The 23,542-nt window shown below is 33.7% G+C and overlaps 2 protein-coding genes across 2 annotated transcripts; both read right to left on the minus strand.

The window, feature by feature from the left end:
- Positions 1 to 7,473: 7,473 nt before the first annotated feature.
- Positions 7,474 to 11,254, minus strand: LOC127100937 (mitochondrial inner membrane protease ATP23). Its single transcript, XM_051038247.1, has 5 exons — positions 11,068 to 11,254; positions 10,832 to 10,953; positions 10,007 to 10,144; positions 9,824 to 9,907; positions 7,474 to 7,798 (listed from the first exon to the last, which is right to left on the minus strand). Exons 1-5 carry the CDS (start codon positions 11,150 to 11,152, stop codon positions 7,664 to 7,666), a joined length of 564 nt encoding a protein of 187 aa, XP_050894204.1. The 5' UTR covers positions 11,153 to 11,254; the 3' UTR covers positions 7,474 to 7,663.
- A 6,302-nt stretch (positions 11,255 to 17,556) lies between these two features.
- Positions 17,557 to 20,304, minus strand: LOC127100939 (mitochondrial inner membrane protease ATP23; the record flags this gene model as incomplete). The annotated part of the gene is given in 5 exon segments (XM_051038248.1): positions 17,557 to 17,974; positions 19,557 to 19,640; positions 19,741 to 19,878; positions 20,051 to 20,172; positions 20,257 to 20,304. Coding segments are annotated over 5 exon segments (527 nt in total), but the record flags the coding sequence as incomplete, so codon positions are not given.
- Between the last annotated feature and the right edge of the window lie 3,238 nt (positions 20,305 to 23,542).

Here is a 23,542-nt window from a genome sequence, read left to right on the forward strand (position 1 = left end):
GATATGGCTAGAATTTTTTAAGGATTACGACTTTTAGTTGAATTACCATCTTGTTAAAGCTAATATGGTAGCAGATGTGTTGAGTAGAAAGTCCTTGCATATGTCGACGCTGATGGTTAGAGAAATGGAATTGATTGAGCAGTTCAGAGATCTTAGCTTGGTGTGTGAAATAACACCATAAAGTGTGAAGCTAGGTATGCTAAAGTTGACTAATAGTGTGCTAGAAGAAATGAAAAAAGGTCAGAAGTTGGATTTGGGATTAATTGATCGATTGTTACTAATCAAGAAGTGGACTTCAATGTAGATGAGAATGGGATTACAAAATTACGGGACAGAGTTTGTGTGTCAGATTTTCCAGAGCTTAAGAAGAAAATTCTAGAAGAAAGTCACAGGAGTAGTTTGAGCATTCATCCCGAAGCCAATAACATGTATCAAGATCTTAAGAAGATATTTTGGTGGCCAGGTATGAAAAAGGATGTTGCAGAGTTTTTATATTCTTGTTTGACTTGTCAGAAGTTGAAGATCGAGCATCAGAAACTATCTGGATTGATGCAACCTTTAAGTATTCTTAGGTGGAAGTGGGATATCATTTATATGGATTTTTTAGTGGGTTTTCCAAAGACCTTGAAAGGGAGTTATTCGATATGGGTTGTTGCGGATAAACTGACTAAGTCAACTCATTTTGTTCCGATAAAGATTAGTTACCCGTTGCAAAAGCTAGCAGAGATTTACATTTATGAGATTGTGAAGTTGCATGGAATTCTTCAAGAATTGTTTTAGATATATATCTGAGGTTCATGTCAAGGTTTTGGGAGAGTTTGCAAGAAGCCTTGGGAATCAAGTTGAGGTTGAGTTCTGCTTACCGTCCGCAGATTGACGGTTAGTCAGAGAGGATTATCTAGTCTTTGTAAGGTTTGTTGAGAGCTTGTTGAAGGAGAATAACGATCCAAAACGCAACGGAATTTAAAATTTCTCCTTTAATGATCCTTATGAATGGACATGATCAGTGATAGAATCGTTACCTCTTGTGGCGATTGTAACCTTTGATGCAGGTCTACGGAGCGATCACGAACGTTGAACGATGACAACGCCTCTACTCAGTCCACACGAACGGAATCCTTCAATCTCAGTGCTAGCTGCTACAAATGAAGGCTTTGAGTGAGAGAGAGAGAGAGAGAGAGAGAGAGAGAGAGAGAGAAACGAAATTGCAACTGCACAAATGCTTCTACACAAGGGTTCTATTTATAGAACCACTTGTGTGGGCTGCAAGCTGAAAAGCCCACTTAAGTGTAAGTGGCCCATATTTTATAATATGCCAAAATCACTTAAGCGTGTGGTACCTTACCATATTTCGTATTCTACTTAAGTACACCGTACCTTACGATGTTCTACAATTCACTTAAGTGCACCGTACCTTACGGTGTTCCTTAGTTACTTTATCTCTCATCAATCCGTACTTTGTGTGTGACCCTGTAGGTTTTCGCGGTATTGGCAATTATATTAAATCATGTATTTAACATGATAAACAGTGAGCGGTATCTAGCAACACATCACTGCTACCCAAGACACGAAAATGTCATGTGATCTGACAAATCCTTTTGTGATAATACTTATGTGTATAATTACCTTTTTGCCCTTATGTCTATATTGAACACAAAGCATAGACTGTGTCATCCTTGTCCAGTTCAATATTGGGCCCATAGACATTTATCCTGTTACGCAGGATGGGAAAATTCCATCTAGGTCACTCATGTCCCTTAGCATGCTTCGTGGAGTACCTATCAACTATCTTTATGGTCATCCAGTAACGGACAACGTTTTATCAACAATAAAGCACTCGACTCTACATCTAGGGTCCATAGTGGTTTCAGGTCGAAGGGTGGTATACACCATTATCACCATGAGAATAACTTATGACACTTTGCATAACATTCTATATAGTATTCTCATAGCGGGTCAATCCAGTATAAATATTACTCTTAATATTCATACCTATGTTTAAGACTTGATAACTCCTTATCCATGATCCATGAGATGTGATCATCAGTTTATATACATAATAGTCTTAATGCTTTAATGTTATCCCACTTCTTAATAAAGCTCGACTACGGATACTTTAAGAATAGTGTCCTTATATTTAATGTGATCTCATGATTAAGTCACACTTGATACATTAAATGGACTATCTATTCTATGGACTTTATTAAACAAACATAATAAAGAAAAAGCCTTTTATTATTAATAAATAATTCGATACAAGTACCAAAAGTATTGGCCTCTAGGGCTTACACCAACACTTGTGTCTTGGAGCAATGAGGCCATTGGGATAATTTTTTGTCGTTAATTGAGTTTACATATAAAAATAGTTTCCATTCACCTTTTAAATATTTGTATGGTAAAAGGTGTATGACACCTATGCGTTGGTATGAATTAAGTGAAAGTGTTGTGCATGGACCAGAGATTGTTCAACAAACTAGTGAGAAGGTTAATATGATTCAGGAAAAGATGAAGGCATCGCAGAGAAGACATAAGAGTTGTCATGATAAGTGAAGGAAAGCTTTTGAGTTCCAAAAGGGAGATCATGTGTTCTTGGGAATCACTCTAGTGACTAGTGTTGGACGTGTGTTTAAGTCTCGAAAGCTTACGCCTCTTTTTATTATTCTGTATCAGATCCTCCAAAGAGTAAGAGAAGTTACCTACAGAGTTTCCTTACCACCGTCTCTTTCAATTCTTCATAGTGTCTTTTATGTGTCTCAACTTAGGAAGTATATTCATGAATCGTCCCATGTGATCCAATTGGCTGATGTTAAAGTGAGACATAACTTGACTGTTGAGGCATCACCCTTGCGGATTGAGGATCGAGAAGCAAAACACTTGAGAGGTAAATAGATTGTTTTTGTTAAGGTGGTGTGGGGAGGACCTGCTGGAGGAAGCGTGACGTGGGAGCAGGAGAGCCATATGAGATAGTGTTATCCTAATTTGTTTCTTTCATGTAATTCTCGAGGGAAAAAAGTCTTTAAGTGGGGGTGAGTTGTAACACCCCAATTTTGATTAATTTGATTTTAATTGAGTTTGGAGTGTTTTAGACTTATTTAATTGATTTTATTTAAGTTATTGGAATTTTGGTAGAATTTTATTATATTTAAAATTAGTGTAGAAGTGAGGAATGATAGTTTAATATTAAATTAGAAATTGATTATATATATTAATAGTTTAATTAATAGAGAAATAAGAGAAACTGAAACTTTGGGGAGAAAAATGTTTTTTTATTAAAATAAGGGGAGAGTGGAATTAGTGAGAGTAGAGTTTGTAGAATTAATTAAAATAAAAGGATATTAGGTTTTATATATTTAAATAGGAGAAAAGAAGTGAGAGAGAGGTCAGTACGTGTTTTTGTAAAAAGAGACAAGAGAATACCAAACCCTAGGAGACCTTTTGAAGGAGAAGAGACTTCATAACCGAAGTTTCAATCTTTGCTGCAAATTCGAGGTAAGGGGAAGAATGTTCATGATATGGGTGTTTTTTAGCATGAATGGTAGAGAGGAGTCTTTATCCTATTTCCTATTCTCTTTCCTTTTACTCCATTATTGAAGGACTTAAACCTTGAAGGAGGTTGTATAAAACCTCTTAGGTTATTGTTGTTTAATCATGAATTCGTGTTATGTTAATTGTTGGATTTGATGTGAATGTTTGTGTTTAATTATGAGTTTGATATTCATGAGTATAAATGATAATTTGATAAAATATGATGATGATTTCATGATAAATTGATTATTTAAATGTTAATCTATGAGTTTTTTATTATGTAAATGTTATATGATTGATGGTTGATGTTTTGTTGTGCGATTGGGTTATCTAGAATTAAAATCCGAGCTTCGTAAGTGCTCCAACGGAGAAAGCACGGAAATTTGTGTTCTACACAGAGATGACGGGCGTCACGAGAGTGATGGTCCAACTGTCATCGCGCCTGGGGAAGATGTCCACTTGGACGAAGCTGATGGGCATCAGTTGGAAGATGGGCTGACTGTTAGCGGTCGGCGACGAGCGCCATTTCCAATCATCAGCGAGATGACGGACGAATGAGAGAGAGAGAGGTGATGGGTGGGCATGACGATCGTCATGCCTATAGGGTTGACGCTCAACCCTTGTTTGACCAATTTTGGATCGTTCGACTCGATTTTTTAAGTGGATTTTGTATTTGATGGTTATTTGATGTTGTTTTGATGTTGATGATGAGAAATTAATTATTTTTAATTATTATGTTGAGTTTAAAATGAATTCCTCGTGAAGAGGAAAAATGTTGAGTTATGCTGAGATGTTCGGTTCAGATGAATAATTGATATGGCCTTGTTTTGGCGATAATTATGTTGAGTTTTAGGTTTTAAGGGAATCAGTGAAGAGTATTGGAGTTGGAGGTTGAGAAGAGTATTGCATTTGTATTGTTGTTGCATCATGTATCATGTATATTGGAGATAGGTAGGACCTAGGTTCAATGACGAGTATGACTTCGATCCAGTGACGAGTATGACTTTGGTCCAGTGGCAAGTGGATGATTCAGTAACACACCTCTGAATATCCAAAACCTTGGTACTACATGCATTGGAGTATATGAGATGAATACATTGCATACATAATGCATTTGTGATTGATTATTGTTGTGGTTGAATTGTATGATTGATTATTATGTTGATTCTACTATCCTTGTTATTTTATGCATCGTTAACATATGTGAATGTATTTTCACCCCCTATTTGTTTCGGTATTATTTCTTTACGCGTGCAGATACTTAGGTGGAGGAGTTTTAGCTATGCTTGTGTTAGGGATGGCATAGTGGCCTTCTTCACTATTTATTATTTATTATTTGTTTAGTTTTCATGTATCGCTCTGATAGTGTAATATTGGGATTGGAATTTTTTTTCTGTTTTTTGTTTTTGCGAGTTGTTGAACTATTTATTTTATGATTTAAAATGAGGTTGATTTCTATTTTATGAGACAATTAATGAAGTTGTGTTGAATAATTATGTCCATTGCTATAATGTGATTTCAGAGAGTTGTTGTGTTGAGAAAATGTGTCACCCTTTTGAGTATTTTATTTCACATATTCTATAAATTAAGTGTTTGGGTTTAGGGTGTTACAACTAGCATAGTTAATGTTCATCTCATTATCAACATCACTAGATGAACGAATATTATCAACAACAATTGGTAATTTCTTTTGAGTGTTCTTGTGCTTTCTTGCTATAATTTTTACCCTGCTATCATCAATTAAATCAAAGTCATCATCCAACCCAAGAGCCATCTCATCCTCACTATCATCAAATGATATACCATCAACTTCAAAATCGCTATCATGATTATCCTAATATTCATCTTCTTCAACATTATTTCCAACATCACCTACTTCATCAACATTAATATCACCATCATTTATTTCATCTTCTACAACATTAACTTCATTCATGTCTTTAACATTATGCTCAACATATGTGCGCACTACACATTTCATTTCAATGACTTATTTATAAACCTCATCAACATCACTATCACTAATCATTATATTCTACATGTCTACATCATTGTTATACCACCATAACCAATATTTTGAATGATCAAATTGAATAATCTCTTTCACAATACCAGTAGCTTTAAAGAAAATCCACTTATCATGATCAGTGTCTACTACATGTTCATGTCCCCCTGTGTAATATACTGCATAGTCTCTAACAAAGCTACCCCCCACAATAAAAATTCAAACTAAAACTCATCCCTGAAAAATTTCAAAAACACACAACGAAAAGAACCAACTCTTATAATTTGAACTGCGAGAAATATATAATCGGGATAATCGAAGAATCTTTTGCTTGAATCGTTTGTCTTCCTCAATCGCGTTCTTGAATTGTCTACCACATTCAAATGATACATTCTTCTACCTAAGTCATGTACCACATTGGATCCTCGTCGTATTCCTCATGCAATCACCTCCCACGAAGCTTCCTATTTTTCCTATTTTAAAATGCTAATTTGTAGGGATTAAATATAAAAAGATATTTGAGAATTTTTTTTATGGGAAACAATTGAGACCACGTCATAAAAGAATGTTCGGGAGAGAGAAAAATGGAAAAATAATTTCACATCATCAATGTTAGTCACATCGTCTTTTTTTTAACATAAGTATAACGTCATAGACTAATCCAAAAAAAATAACAATTGGAGACTCCATCTAAGAAAAGATTTAGAGATTAAAATATGTAAAAAAAACGCGTCAATTTAAACCGACGAAAAGACTATTCAAATCTAAAATTGATTATTAAAATTGTAGAAGAAGATGAATATTCGTTGTATAGAACCAAAATCCATCACTAAAATCAAAGGTTACCAATAACAGCTACCATTAAAGCATTTAAAATCAAACAATTTAAAGTTCTTGATTTTTCATGAATTATGAATGTTGATTGTTGGCTACCGTAAAGTAACTAACTGATATGCGTTTTTTAGATAGCTAAAACAATGTTGCATGAGGTTGGCCTTAGACTCCAACCGCCTAAAAACAGACCATCAAATAGTAACCAATTAAATGGTGTTTTATGAAACTTATAATTTTAAGTAACCAGTTGACAATTGAATTGAGTTCATTTCTTTCCACTTTAGTATTTAGAGAGGAATTGTTTTTCGCTTATAATTTGGTATAAGTATTTTAATGTCCATATTTTTGGAATCACCGGTTAAAAAACGTGTATTGGAATGTATGTTTTTGATGAATTGTTTTTGAGGAAAATAAAAAAAATGAACAAAATTTTCCATTTTAAATAAATATTCTTATTTCATTTATTTTTAGAATGAAATGAACATTATTATTAGTTGATTTATTCTTATAACTATTAATTTAGACCGTAGATTTTTTTCCACCTTTGGAAAGATTACTAATTTGTCTGCTACAAAAGTATTTGTTGTTGATGCATCAATGTTATTTGTGACTGGTGTAGTAAAGCAATATATTGACTTATGTCCAAGTATTTTATTTTGGTATTAATGTTGAAGCTAAATTGAGTGGTTAATCAATAGAGGGTATATAAACTTGAATTCCTCCTGCCAACACACTTCTAAATTCTAATACAGATATTGAAGCAATACTTACAAACCAATATATTGATCCTAAACATCTACTTAAAGATGTATAAAGACGTAAATTACATAATAATAACTATAACTACAACGATGGCTGCAAGCCAAATGCAACAAATGGCTGATACACCATACTCCAATAGATATCAAGTATGGACATCCCGAACACAACCTCCAACATTGACACGGCAATACCGATAATAATTTAAAAATTTGAATAAATTAAACGTAAACACAAATGTCGATGCAGGTGTTTGATGCCGACACTGAAATTGACACACATTTTTTCAGAGTTGTCGGTGTTACATACTAGTAACATCAACCAAATTTCGATTCAGTATACTGCACAAGTGTTCAACTAACATCCATTTATGAAAACCAAGAAACTTATGAGAAGAAAAAAAGTTTCCATATACAGTTACAACTTCAAAAAGATAAAGAGATCTGAGCTAAAAATAAATAAGTCGTCGTTTTCTTTAATTACACTTTTGGTCAGTTGAGGCAAAGAAACATCCCATACACTGGTAACCACATGCAAATTTTAAGGAGCTCTATCGAAAGGTGCTGTATCATTATAACAAACATCCCATACAGATTCCATATAATCCTTGGCAGTTGAACCAGAGCAAAAAGGATTTGAAGACAGTGATGTCAAAACTCTTCTTTTGATGCATTCCTTCAAGATAAATTAAATTTAATTAATTGCTCTCTTTGAAACAATGAAATCTAAAAATAATTGCTCGCTGTGAAACAATGGTTTTTTGGCTGAAGAGATCAAAATAAAATATCTTTTGCACCAAAGAAAATACAATGAAAAGGGTAAATTTACTCAGTTCCTCAATTTTTCATTTTATCCACCATACGATTGTCATCATCCATGAGAACAGCCCATTGTTGAATGGAAAAACTGAGTAAACAAGACTCGTGTAGAAACGAAGGAGAGTGCGAAGGGGTCACCTGATATGTTTAAATCGGGATTTAATCACAACCGTTAACTTTCATTTAAGGGTCATTATCTTATTCTCTCATCTCTCACTATAAGACACTCCTCTCATTTGATATAAAAATAAATATAAGAATCATTTAAAAAATATCTAATTTTCCTTTCCATTCATCTCAGATGATATTTTAGCCATAACAACTCACACAAGCCTTGAGCAATGGATATGAATTCAGATTCTACAGAAGATCTTACCACCACTTTTTTTTGCCAAGTAACCAAAATACTTCCTAGAAACATGCAATATCTAGAAGTTGATCATTTGTCTACTAAGTCTTTCTTTGAGAGTTAGAAGGCGGAGGGAGGTAAGGCTGTTGTGGCTAGAGGAGGATTTTAAAACAGATAGGAAGAAGAAAGCTTATGAATGAGTTTTTTTTTATTATGATAGTATTATAATAAAAAGACAAATAAAAAGTCCAAAACTCATCTTCAATATATTAGTTCCTCCATATACGAGGGTTTAAATTTCAAAGAGTGCTAGCAACACACAACTTTTGACCACGCGCTCTTTTAATTGATTAAAATTCATATGGGCTCCACAAAATAATGTGGGTCCCATCCCATATAAATTTGGAGGGACTCATGAATTTTAACCAATAAAAGAGAGTGCGTTGAAAAGTGTGTTTTAGAGAATATATTGCTAGCATTATTCTTAAATTTTATGCAAAAAATAAACCTCCATGCAAGGGGAGGCTATTATCCCTTCCACTTCCATTTTCTCTGTACTTTGCTCCCCATTGCTCTTTCTTCTTTTCCTTCCTAACTTCTAAATAAAACCTAAAGAATTCTCATAGTCTGCATCAGCATAAGCTTCTAGGCTCAATTTACCTTGTGTAAATAGTGTCTCAATTAACACCAAGTGCAGCATTTTGTACGCAGTTCAAAGATGAGGTTCTCTAGTATCATGATAAGTCGCTAACTACAAATACATAGGATGGGATAACCGGTCAAGTGTGGGCAAGAAACAAGAGCCGACCAACCAGTCCTTGGCACATCCTGTGCCTACTCCGGATTCTACTGTTGCTTCTCCCAATATATGGTTCGAATCTACAGGATTGGAGGGTGGTTTGCAAGGTCCTAATTTGTTGTTGTATATTGCTCTGCTGCCGTTTTGTTTTGCAATTCATTATTTGACACTTTGATGAATTCAGTGTTCCGTAGGTCAATCAATAATTGGAGGTAAGTAATGCATATTTAGTTTTAAGGAGATTTCATTGCATCAGCAGCAGATCTGGGATAAAATAAGGCATTTGGTGTATGAGACACAGTCTTTTCAAGAAAAGTTTCATTGTAGCTTTGTTTCATTGATATTTTTCTCCATTAACTGTTCTTTGTGTTTTCTTTCATGTTAAGGGGAACCTTTATCCCTCTAATCCTATAAGTTATATTTTCATCTTCCTAAGTTTCTATGATTTTCAACGAAAAGGAGAAAAAAAGGAACTTTAATCCCTCTAATCCTATGAGTTCTATTTTCATCTTCCTGAATTTCCATAATTTTCGATGAAAGGGAAAAAAAAGTTGGCCAGTGCGTAATGTTCAAATTATCATAGCATATCTCAAATAAAATACTTTGAAACATTCAATACTAAAGCAAGTTACTCAAATCTAGTAATTTCTCTAAAGTTGTTGCACATTATATCCAAAAATATTCAACCAAAATAAATGTTTAGAATAAATGAAAGAAGGAAAGAAATGGTGTACTTGTTCATGCCCTCGTATGTTTATAAATCCTCGTAGAAGTTCCCGTTTGAAATGACAATCACCACTTAGATGACCAGCCCTTATCTGTTTCACATAATCATCAAGAAAAATTGATTAATGAAACCAATACATAAAACTACATCAAAGTTAATATCAATAAAAGGAGCATTGTTAAAAAGAAACCTCACTACAAGCATGATGTGCACAATCAGTCCAATCCAAGTTTGCAGCTCGACAGTCATCAAAGGCATGAATTAGCTCATGAGTTATAGCCTGGTTAACATCATCTTGCATTTCTGTTCGATTTCCACACACAACTATCTGTTTCCAAAAAATGTAGAAAAACAACCATAATAGAATAATCATAGGAAGGAAGCATGGAATACATCATTATTCAACCACTAAATGGGAAAACAACAACAACTGACATTATTTTCTCCATAAATGTGTGAGTGAAATCAGCTTTTTATGCCAACAAAACTTGCTTCAGCTCAACTCAAACTTGCTAATGGTAATATGTACCGGCATAAGAAACGGCACACCCTCCTTTCTAAGGTGTGATTGTCTACTTTTCAATTGTATAACTTTGGTGACTTTCTATTTATCTATCTCTTAACACACCATTACCTCTCATCCAAACAATCTTAATTTAATCACTATTCTCTCTCATAAATAGACTAAAGTCACAAAATCATGGTGTTAGACAATCAATTCCCTTCCTTTTTTATAACAAAAATCATGCTTAGATAAATAACTTAATTTAACACTCATAACATAAGCATTTATCATATTAGTGCTTATGTATCAGTTATTCTAATAACAAAAGACAAGACAGAGTCAAATTGATTTCATATAAACTATTTTCATAAGCTATACCAAAGAATATGTGAAAATACACTGAAAATCATCTATGAACATTTCATAAATTCTCTCAAACAAATTCATAGTTATCATCGTCAACAGATATGAATTATTTCTTGATAAAGAAATGAAAAAGTGTTTACCCACCCCTTCACCGGGAATGTAACCGCCGGCATGAAACTTATCACACTTGATAGCTTTGAAGAAATTGTCTTGAACAGGACACCCAGCTTTCTCCAAGTGTTCCCTCAAGAATTTCACGATTGGAGCTGATAATAACATAATAACACGATGAATAAGCTATTAGAATTGTAGAGAAAATAAACCTAAAACCAGAAAATGCAATAGTAACACTAATAGAGAAAGGGGAAGAATTGAAATACATTTGAGACTCTTCTGAATCATGCGTTCGCAATCCTTCAGAGCTTTGTCGGCATCGGCGGAGGAGAATGCGGCAATCTCTTCCATCCGGCGCCGGAACTTGATTTGGGGTTCCGCTTGAGAAATCGAGTTGAGCAGCAAAAGAGTTTGAATTTATGTTCTTTTCAAACAATAGTTCTATTTTTTCTTAAAATCCTCTTCATTATTTATTGCATTTATTTTATTTTATTTTTCTAAATAATAATTATCGATGAATATTTTAATAAAAATTCAATTAATATTATCTTAAATTTTATAAATAAAAATTAAAAAATAACACTAATTAAGAGTGTAAAAATTTATATTAGAGTATGTTTGACTCTTTTCTAATTACAAAATCTATTAAAAATAAACATTTGATATTTAAATATCAGGACAAATCACATTTTTTATATACCACTAACATATTAAATAAAAATAAAGTTTGTACAAAATAGGGAGGGCGTAAAATCTGATTTAGTCAAAACCATATAAAAAGTATTTAGTATTCTAATCATAATATAATTATTACAACAATAAAAACGCACATAAGAAGATATTACCTAGTGAATCTTGCATACAGGAATGAAATAAGATAATAAAAGAAAGGTGTTGTATGAGTCTTCACAAACTTTAATTAATGGTGAATGAATCGACCGCCAACACGAACCAACTCATGTACCAATAACTCCGTCTGAAAAATCACAGCAAGCATAATAGCTTTTCAAGCTAAACAAGCCTATATCACAACGAACCATAACAAGGAACGGGGACGATAAAGTTGTGAAATAGAACAAAATCGTTGTTGTGGTAGCGTCAACCCAATCGCTTTGATTGTTGAGAATGTATCAAGTGTGAGTTGTGTGGGTAATAGTCTCGCATTGGTTGAAAATGTGAAGACTTTAGTATTTTTAAGTGAGAGAACTCATTCACATATCACCTTAAAATTTTGGGTGAATATGTGGTGTGTCTCTCACAAAGGTGTTACTCTAAAAAGAATAAGTCTCACAATGTTCAATGCTCCCTAGTGAAAAACTCCCCAAACAAATGGTATCATGAGTCTTTGGTTCGGAAAGGGATCGGCTTACTTGTATCGAAAGTCAACGGCGACAGTGTGGTGAATAAGAAATGTTCCCTTGAAGAGTGTAAAGGGCGCCAGTGTGGTGAATAAGAAACGTTTCGTGCGATATAAGAGTTTGTAAAAGTAATAAGAGCTTTCACTTGAAGGGGGGCATTATGGACTCACACTTGAGGGGGAGTGTTGAGAATGTATCAAATGTGAGTAGTGTGGGTAATAGTCTCACATTGGTTGGAAATGTGGAAACGGCATTTATAAGTGAGAGAATTCATCCATATATCACCTTAAAGTTTTGGGTGAACGTGTGGTGTGTATCTCTCACAAAAGTGTTGCTCTAAAAAGAATAAGTCTCATAATGAACGATTCAATAAAAAAAAACTTTTCACGCAAGCTCATACAACCTCTAGAAAACCAATACACATGACTCAGTCGACCACAATCTGGCAACGTGAGCGAGCTATCTGTGTGAGAGAAGAACGAGAATCCAACAACCACTTACCGATGGCGTCGATCAGAGAGTAACTACTAGGAGAAACTGTACGGCGACGTCCGTCTGAAAGTCAATGTCAGAAAACCCCAAAGGTAACACGATGGTACAGAGGAAGGACTTATTCGCACCACTAAACAGCTTAGCTACATGTTGAAACTGAAGATTTGGATTTTGGAAAAGAAAGAGTGGTGTTTGATCATGAACGAGGGATTAGAAATGACAATTTTTCTTGTAGCTTGTTTGATGTAGAAAGTGATCATGAGATAAGACAAAATTTATAACATGAGACTGGACAAAAACATAAAATTTTATTCTAAGAACAAGTTATAAAAAAAGCAAATACTTTATTTTTATATTTTTTACTTAAAATATAAAATATATCTCTCTCTATCCCTCCCTCTCTCCCCCTCTCTCTTAAAAAAGAGTATTATAATAAAAAAATTGTTTATTGCATAGAAAAATCAAATAGACAAATCAAACAAAGTACAATTAAAAATATTTAAAAAAGAAAAAGTCTAATGCATTTATCATTAAACATAATAGAGTACAAAAAAGTTGTCTTATGCTATGTAACTTCCAATACTTTTGCATGATAGCGCACAAAAAGTTGTCTTGTGTCATGTAATATCCAATACTTACCTATTTTGTATAATAGAGTTCAAAAAATTGTGTTATGTTATGTAATATTCAGTACTTACTACTTTGCGAATTAAACGCATTCTTATAGTGTTTATATCCCAACAAACCATACATAAACATCATATTTTGCAACTATATGTTTGTCTGAACAGACCCCTAAATCAATTAACAACTATATTTAAATTGAGAAATATTTTGTGGTGCCTAAAACTGTCAGAATTTTACCTATATATTTATCTAGATGTATTTCTATCCGGACAAAGTATGTATAAACAACATAGGTCATAGAAAAAACTTATATGTATTGAGCGTTAAAGGTTTATCGTGGTGGATGTAAAGTGCGAAAGGTACAATCAAGAACAGCCTATAGCATGGGATTTTAACTTGTCACCCCGACACTTATACTTGATATCCCTATATTTAGAGAATTGTTATCATTATACCCTTTTATAAATATTGGAATTTTTTAAAATTTACATGTTTTTATGGAAAATTTGTTGTATGTACCGAAATATTTTGAAATTTCAATTTTTTTTATCGCAACAAAGACACATGTACCGTAAATTTAGAATTTTCTGTAAAAATATATCGAAAATTATAAAATTTTCGGTAGAGTTCTGGAGTATTTTACTAGAAATTATGAAATTTCCGAATTTCCGAAAAATAACACAAAATTCCAGAAATTTTAAAATTCCTGGTATGTGTCACAAAATTTCAAAAAATACTTAAATTTTGGTATTTTCCATAAAAATCTATTCAATTTTTTTCTGCATAACTGATTCGATAAAAAACTACTTGGTATAATATATACATATAATAAAGATTGTTATATATGCAAGATTACAAAATGAAATAGGATGACTTACTAACTTCATCTTCCTAGTGTCTAATATGTCATGCATATGTTAATTCTCATGCTTTTGCATCTTCAACACAGTTCTGTCTCCAACGGTCAGTGACAGGAGGCAATGGACTATTAGATTTCAACTTTACCTAAACCCAAAGATTGTTGTTGACATAACCAACAACAATGATGTTATGTTTGCTCGTATATATAGGTGGAGCTAAGGTAAGAGGGAAAAAGGTAATGTTAAGTCTCTTTGACAAGGAGACAAATACGACATTGTACTTACAAGCAATAGGGTAATCCATATCAAGAATCGTCATCCATTTATCAATACCCTGAACATCCAAGTGTTCTGCTCATAAAGCATTCCTAACTTCAGAGACTGTGTCATAGAACCAATTGGAAAATAATTGAGGGTGTTGATGAACTTAAGTATCTAACTGCGTCTGAATCAAAGACCATGACTCTTCTTCATATCCAAGTAAAGTTGCAATAGCCAGAAAATCATAATTTCTATGGTCACCCACATCAATAATGTCATCAATGTATGTATGTAAGAAATTAGGAAACTGAGACAAGTAAAGATGGCTCAAAGATGCAGTGGACGGTTGACTTTGACCCGACATACTTGACGGTTGACTTCCAATTGGTTTCGTGATCTCTTTGTAGTGTGACTCCCCTGCGATGCCTCATCAGGCTCTCACTATGAAGGATCACGATGCACATCACTCTCTTCACCATTTTTACTCCTTTTATTCCCTTTTTTTGCCTTGTACTTCACTGGATAGAAGTTGTGGACGGATGTGTTAGTTCCCGGACTTTTTTCTTCATCACCCTCTGGACTACAATATCCAAAGTACTTAAATATATCTTCAACTCTTCACACTTTGTTTCTAAATTCAATCGTGTACCATTTTCTTCATGAATGACATCATGCTCTTCAATTTGTAATTTCTTCCAAAAAACATGAATTGATTCTAAAGGAACATGATTGCCTTGTATTTGAAAATCGGCAAGTTAACACGCACATGGTAACCCATGTGTTGTTCTAATGAAACAATCACACACATGTTGGCTTGCACCAACAAATTTTACCATTTCTAGTTCCTTTCCAGTATGTTGTATACATTGTCTTGAAACAAAACCATACAAGTTGGTATAGAACGGAGTGTTATACCGATGCTCAGTGTTGATAATACTTTTGTGAAACAAGACCCTAATTGAACCTAGTTGCAACTTCAACATGGTATTCACAGCATCCCAACTTCGGTATAAATCTCTGTGATTTGTAGTCAACATGTTTTTTAGTCTCTAATTAGCAGACTTCATCCTAAAAATCATAATTACAAATATATGTTAAATTATGTTTAGTAATGTAATAACATCAAAATGACGTCCATGTACATGTTTGTTGCTGTGTTCCCTAAATGAGTGACTCTGTTAGTCCAAGCAGCAACAAACCTTTCTTTATAAAGTTTCAACTATGTTTCACTCACTTGCTTAACTAATAAAGAAATATCAGCACAAACAGTCTCAAAGTGCTTCAAGTGTTTGACAAACTCAGTTTCTCTATTAGCATACATGATGTTGTTCCATAGATCCATGACATGTTCTTGTCTTTCTGATTTAACATACTCTTTACATTTTATACTAACATTTTTTGAAAAATGAAACCAACACAACAAATGAGTTGAATTTGGAAACACAACTTCCATGGCACTCAATAACGCAGGTTTCCGGTCCATCACCACAATCTTCGGTAGAAAATTCTCAAGAGAGAACAACTCTTTGAGCTTATTTATTGCCCATTTGAAGTTCTCCTCCCTTTCATGTTCAAATAAAAAAGTCTACCAAAAACTTCAACTTTGTTGACGTAACACCAACAATCTCAAGCAATGATAGCCAGTACCTATATGATCACGATGCACATAATCAAAAATCTGATAAATCAAAGTATGTCGAAAAGATATCAAAAATTGACATCTGGCCATTACTTATTTGTCTTGTATGTACAAACAAAAATTAACACCAAATGAAATGTATTCAACAACTTCATTGAATCAAGATGTATCCAAAAAATATCGGCAACAACATTTGAGTCTTCCTTATTTCTAGTCCAGAACATCTATTTTTCTCTATGAATAAGACTCCATAACATTTATATTTCCGTTAGTGGACATCTCTTGCTCGCATTGTATGTAGCTCTAACTTTATACACCTCGGTAACACTAGTGACATTTTATGGATATTTGTCTTTCAAAACAGCAACTATGTATCGTGGAGTCATGTTGTACTTCGTCATGTGATTCGTAAAGTGTCTTTCAAGAACTTTTAGACGACCCAATATGCCATGACCTTCTAAATCCTTAGATAGTTTATGATTGTGCAACTCACACCTTACTATCACCTTCTAACCGCTACCACTTGGCGCAAATCTCAGTCTAAAAGGACATTTCACTTTCATACTATAAATACCCTACGAGGATTTATTGCTTTCAAATGTATTCTTCTTTTTATAATTTCCTCCTCTCTCACAATCCATGATCAATTTATCTTTTCTACCTCGCTTCTCATTTGCAGTATTAGAACGAACAGTCGCAACGATAATGCCATGATGTTTGCCAATATTTTGTCTTCATGTTAATACTTCAGATCAGAACTCAAATATTTGTCATTTACATCATATAAAAAATATACTATCACAATATCATATAGAGGCGGAAAAATATTTAAGATTTATTACATAAAAAACATATTGCGTCAGTGATGAAGAACAGTATAAAATCTATATACGAATATGTAGAAGACCCTGTTGACTCTGGACTACACAAATAAAGCATTTTTTTTTGTTTTATGCACTATTACCAAAAATTTGAAATACAGGTAAAATTTCTTATATACCGAAAAAATTTAGAAATTTCCAGTATTCCTGAAATTGTTAAATTTACGGATGTTTTAGTGTTTTTTTTTTCGAAAATTTCAATAATTTCCATTAAGGATTTAAGATTTTTTTAGAAAAATACCGAAAATTTTAAAATTTCCGATATTTCTTCACCGAAATTTTTGAAAAATCCAAGAAAAATGCAAGATTTTTCAAAAATACAAAAATAAAGTATGTACTAAAAATATCATTTATAATACCAGAATTTTCATTTTTTGGATGTTAGTATAAGGGAAAAATTTTGAAGAAAAATAAATTTTAATTGATTAAATAATAGCTGAGACATTTTCAGAATTCTGAAATTATAGGGGATAGGCAAGTTAAAACTTCCTATAACAACATCCTTCACATTGCGGCCTACAACTTGAAAAAATAATCTAAGAAACAGTAAAAATGTTGATTAGTATTTGAGTTAAATAATCATTTAAAACACTATTTCTTCAAAAATATGAGTATAGCATAAATTAAATAATAACTATTATAATAGTAATAGTAATAACTTCATCGACGGTTGCAAGCCAAATAATAATTCAACCAATGGCTGCTACACCATACCAGTACTCCAGTACAAACAAGCAAAGAAACAATGAGAAGAAAAAAGAGTTTCCATATGAAGTTACAATTTGCAAAAGATAAAGAGATCTCAGCTAAAAATAAATAAGTCACTGTTTTCTTTAACTTGAATTACATTTGTGGTCCCTTGAGGCAAAGAATGGAAATAATGGTTATTATGCCATAAACTGGCAAGAACAATGCGATTTCTAAGGAGCTCTATCAAAAGGTGCTGTATCATTATAACAAACATCCCATACAGCTTCCATAGAATCCTTGGCAGTTGAACCAGAGCAAAACGGATTTGAAGACAATGATGTCAAAACTCTTCTCTTGACGCATTCCTTCAAGGCAAATTACATCAAATCAGTATTGAAGTAGTTAGTCTATAACCTCCGTAATATTTAAAACAGTGTTAGACAATGATGAAATAATTGCTCGCTGTGAAACAATGAATCTGCAAATAATCTTTGGCAATTCCACTTCACCGAAAACGATAGAGTACAGCAGCATACAACCGTTATACAGGGCCAAAGGGGGGCACAAAATCATTAGCCACGACTAGACATTATCATTACTGCTCCCAAAACTGGTACGAAGTATCCTAAAGTAGTCTAAAGGAAGCATGATTTTGTGCGGTTATACTAGTTGTCTAAAATTTCTATATCTCTCCCCGCTTCTCTATGGATAAAGGAGTGAGATTTGACCAGGTGGGAAGTGATTTTGCAATGAGGGTATTGTGTAATGGACCACTGCTTGTTTTGAAACCTTAACTCCATCGCTCCTTAAACCCTTCCTGAGGGGAATCAAATGATTATAGAATAATAATATTGTAAAATACAAAGCTTAAGCCATCAAATTAATATAATGCTGAGATTCAATTTTAACAAACTTTGTGTATGCCACATATATCTTTTGCACCCAAGAAAAATACAATGAGAAGGGCAAATTCACTCAACTCCTCAAATTTTTCTCTTTATCCACCATAAGTTTGTCATCATCCATGAGAACAGCCTATGTGTGTTGAAAGGCAAAACTGAGACGAACAAGACTCGTGAAGAAACAAAGCAGAACACGAATGGGTCGCGTGATATGTGTTAAAACGAGATTTAATCACAACCGTTAACTTCTGTTTAAGGTTCATTGTCTTATTCTCCCATCTCTCACTATAAGATACTTCACTCACTTGATATGACCCCTATATAAAAAAATATTGAGAATCATCTATAAAAGATCTAATTTTCCTTTCCAATCATCTAAGATGATTTTTTAGCCATAACAACTCACACAAGCCTTGAGCAATGGATATGAATTCAGATTCTGCATGGCACCACTATTTTTTTGCCAAGTGACCAAAATAATTCCTAGTAAGATGCAATATCTGGAAGTTGATCATTTGTCTACTAAGGCTTTGTTTGAGAGTTATGGGGAGATGAACGGCACTTTGATGAATGTTAGGTGTTCCCTAGATCAATGAATGTTGAAGGTAACTAATGCGTATTTAATTTTAAGGAGAATTCATTGCATCAGCAGCTGACCTGGGATAAAATTAGGCATTTGGTGTATGAGACACGGTCTTTAAAGATAAGTTTCCATGTAGCTTTGTTTCGATGACTTTTTTTTCATTATCTGTTATATGTTTTCCTTCATGTTAAGGGGAGAACCTTTATCCCTCTAATCCCATAAGTTCTATTTTCATCTTCGTGAATTTCTATGCTTATCGTTGACATAGGAGAAAATAAGTTGCGCAATGCTTAATGTTCAAATTATCATAGCACATCTCAAATAAAATACTTTGAAACAATCAATACTAAAGCAACTTACTTAAATCTAGTAATTTCTCTAAAGCTGTTGCACATTATCTCCAAAAGTATTCAACCAAAATAAATGTTTAGAATAAATGAAGGTAGGAAAGAAATGGTGTACTTGTTCGTGCCCTCGCACAGTCATAAATCCTCGTAGAAGTTCCCGTTTGTAATGACAATCACCACTTAGATGACCAGCCCTTATCTGTTTTACATAATCATCAAGAAAAAATAATTAATCGAAACTAATACATAAAACTACATCAAAGTTAATATGAATAAAAGGGTCGTTGTTAAAATGGAACCTCACTACAAGCATGGTGAGCACAATCAGTCCAATCCAAGTTTGCACCTCGACAGTCATCAAATGCGTGAATTAGCTCATGAGTTATAGCCTGGGTAACCTCGTCTTGCATTTGTGTTCGATTTCCACACACAACTATCTATTTCCAAAAAATAAAGAAAAATACTATCACTAACTTGAAAACCTTATAGTATACACTCAAAACAGCTGTAATATACCATAGAATATGTGAAAATACACTCGAAACAGCTATAATATAGCAGAGAATTTGTGAAAATATCAGATAAAGAAATGAAAAAGTGTGTACCCACCCCTTCACCGGGAAGGTAACCTCCAGCATGAAACTGATCACACTTAATAGCTTTGAAGAAATTGTCTTGAACAGGACACCCAGCTTTCTCCAAGTGTTCCCTCAAGAATCTCACGGTTGGAGCTGAACGAGATGAATAAGCTATTGAATTGGGGAAAAAAACCTAAAACCAGAAGATGTAATAGAGAGGGAGAAGAATTGAAATACACTTGAGACTCTTCTGAATCATGCGTTCGCAATCCTTCAGAGCTTTGTCATTCTCTGCCATCCGGTGCCGGAACGTTATTCAGGGTTCCGATTGAGAAATTGAGTTGAGCAGCAAACTAGATGCAACGACTGGGGGCTTGTTGTTAGTTAGTGCACTTGATTCGATACTTTCTAGTATATTATTTTAAAATTGTGTATTAAAAAATCAATAAATTCTAATGACAGATTGTTTGAACTTCACTCCCACTCAAAAATTTAGATATTATTCTAGAAAATTTAAGGATACAACCATTAGAAAATTTGTGTTGAAAAAAACAATATTTTAAATTTTAAGAAATTAAATACATGTATTGAAAAAACTATTTTTATAAATAGATTATTAATTTGTATCTTTGAAGCATATATTAGTCTTAGCCTTAATTTATTATTAGTATACTTTAAGGATGATATATTTGTTAGACCCGTAAGTCATTCTAATGTGTGTGGATTCTAGAGAGAGCATATGTGAAGCAATGATATCTGATGTTTGGGTTCCTATTCAAGATCTACAAGCTAACATGGAGAGAATAAAACAAGTTTTTAGTGATTGGAATTTGAAGACGGTTAAAGGTATGCAGCAAAAGAAAAATAAACTAATGTGCAAGCTTAATGGCATTCAAACAACGATTCAGGAGGGTCGGGGCAAGTTAGGCTTGGAAATTTTGAGGAATATATTAAGCTATCAAGAGGAGTTGATGTGATTCCTACGTTCGAAAATAAAATGGATGGTGAAGAAGATCGCAATACAAGATTATATCATCTCACAATTGTGATTAGAAGAAGGAGAAAGTTCATTAGTTTGATCAAGAATAATGATGGTGAGTGGATTGAAGATCCTGAAGATATTCAAAAACTCTTCGAGAGTTGGTATCAGAATGTGTACACCACTGAGGTAAAGGTGGAAGATTGGATGCAAACCAACACCAGATTTCTAAATATTGAGAAAAATCAGAAGATGAAGTTGACGGAGAACTTAATTGTTAAGGAAATAAAAAAAACCATGTTTCTTATGGCACCTTGGAAGTCTCCTGGACCGGACGGGTTTCCTGCAAGTTTCTTCCAAAATTCTTGAAATATTGTTGGACCTAGCTTGTGCAAATTTATTCAAACCTTGTGGAATGATCCAATTCAGATATCTGAGGTAAATTTTACAGATTTGTGCCTAATACTAAAGTTCATAACCCTAAACTAGTGACGTCATTTCGGCATATAGGCTTGTGTAGCGCATCCTATAAAGTATTAAGCAAGAATATTGTGCAGAGATTGAAAATGATTATTGATCAAGTTGTCTCCCCACATCAAATGGGATTTATTGTTGGAAGAAGTATTCAGGATAACATCAATATAGCGCAAGAGATGTTACACAGTATGAATCGTCTAAAAGGAAGGCAAGGTTTTTTTGTTTTCAAAGTTGACTTGGCTAAAGCATATGATTGTCTGAACTGAAGCTTCATTAACAAAGTGTTGGTGGAGATTGGCTTCCCTGACCACCTCAGACAAGTGATAATGGTCTCAATTTCAACGGTTGAAATGTCAGTGATATGGAAAGCGCGCAAAGAAGGATATTTTAATACTAGGAATGGATTGCGACATGGGGACCCGATTTACCCATATATGTTTGTTCTCTGTATGGAAAAGTTATCACACCTAATATCTTATTATGTAGAAAGTGGAAATTGGGAGTGTATGAAGGCATTAAGACATATCCCAAAGATATCACATATTATGTTTGCAGACGACCTTCTCTTGTTTGGCAAAGCATCTAAATAACAAATGGTGGGGATCAGAGAGGTATTGGATGAATTTTGTGGGATTTCTGGTAAAAATATTAGTTATAAAAAATCAAGCATTCTCTTTTCTAAGAACATTGATCATTTGACTAGAAAGAGGATAACTCAAGTCGTTGGTCTCAAAGAAACAAAACAGTTAGGATTATACCTTGGCATAACCATTACAGGTAAGAGTCCTAAAGAAAGAGATTTTCAGCATGTTGTTGAGAAAGTCAAGGCAAAGTTAACAATGTGGAAAGCAAAACATCTCTCTATGGCAGGAAGACTTACTTTAGCTAAAGTAGTTCTTGAAGATATTCCAACTTAAACGATGATGAGTAATATGGTTCCTAAAAACTGCCTCAAAGGGATTCATCAAATTCATAGACAATTTATATGGCGATACATATAGGGAAAAAATCAATTCCATACGATTAGCTGGGACAAAATCACTAAACTAAAGCAAGAAGGTGGCTTAGGTTTAAGAAAACTCACTCTAATGAACAAGGCGTGTTTGACTAAACTTGGATGGAAGTTCTACAAAGGAAACAATGACTTGTGGTGCAAGGTGATGTATGGAAAATATGGTAGGAACAATCTACATGATGGGATCGGTGAGGCTAAAGTGCAAGACTCTAGCTTGTGGAAGAATCTTGTTAACATTTAAGACTCTTTTGGGAATCTGAGAAGGTGGATTATTGGAAATAGTGAGAAGATTCATGCCTGGAAGGATTATTAGGTGGATCAAGGTCTGATCTTAAAAGACCATATGCCAAATGGATCGAATGATATACAAACTACCAAAGTTGTTGAGCTTATTGATATTGATGGGGAATGGGACTAGAATAGACTTCATGACTACTTTAGTCAAGAAATAATGTAGAAGATAACGGTGATTCATCCTCCTATAAAGGGAAATTTGTAAGAATGTTTGCATTTGAGGAGAAAATAATGATGGAGCTTTCTCCATATCTGATGCCTATGATAAAATAACAAGCAGAGATAATGTTACTAACAACTCCAACTGGTGGAAAACTTGGAAAATTCAGGTACCCGAACGTGTTACCATTTTTGTTTGGCTGATGCAACATAAAAGATTGAAAACAAAACATACCCTGGCTCGCAGAAACATATATAACAACAATTGTTCAGATTGCAATGGGCTCAGAGAAACAATGTTGCATGCCTTGAGGTGTAAGTTATGAGTATGCCTAAGAGAGGGGTGAATTAGGACTTTTAAAAACTTATTTGGGTTTTGTATGGTGTATCTTTATTTTCTTGCTTGATGTGATAAGTGATGAAAGGATTAAAGGCGGAAAATAAAGAACACCGAGAATTATCCTGGTTCCCCTCACAGTCCGAGAGTACATCCAGTCCCCTTACGCAATAAGAGATTTCACTAATGTCAAAACTTTTGTACAAGCATGATCTCCACTTCTATACAGTGGGTTCTAACCTATCACCGAGAATAATCCTAT

This window comes from Lathyrus oleraceus, chromosome 7 (genome assembly GCF_024323335.1).
Source record: "Lathyrus oleraceus cultivar Zhongwan6 chromosome 7, CAAS_Psat_ZW6_1.0, whole genome shotgun sequence".
NCBI lineage: Eukaryota > Viridiplantae > Streptophyta > Magnoliopsida > Fabales > Fabaceae > Lathyrus > Lathyrus oleraceus.

Coding starts and splice junctions, on each gene's coding strand:
- LOC127100937 (XM_051038247.1), bottom strand. CDS start 11,152: ATGGAAGAGATTGCCGCATTCTCCTCCGCCGATGCCGACAAAGCTCTG. Junction 9,908..10,006: donor CACATCATGCTTGTAGTGAG/GTTTCTTTTTAA, acceptor TATGTGAAACAG/ATAAGGGCTGGTCATCTAAG. Junction 7,799..9,823: donor ACATACGAGGGCATGAACAA/GTACACCATTTC, acceptor TTTATCTTGAAG/GAATGCATCAAAAGAAGAGT.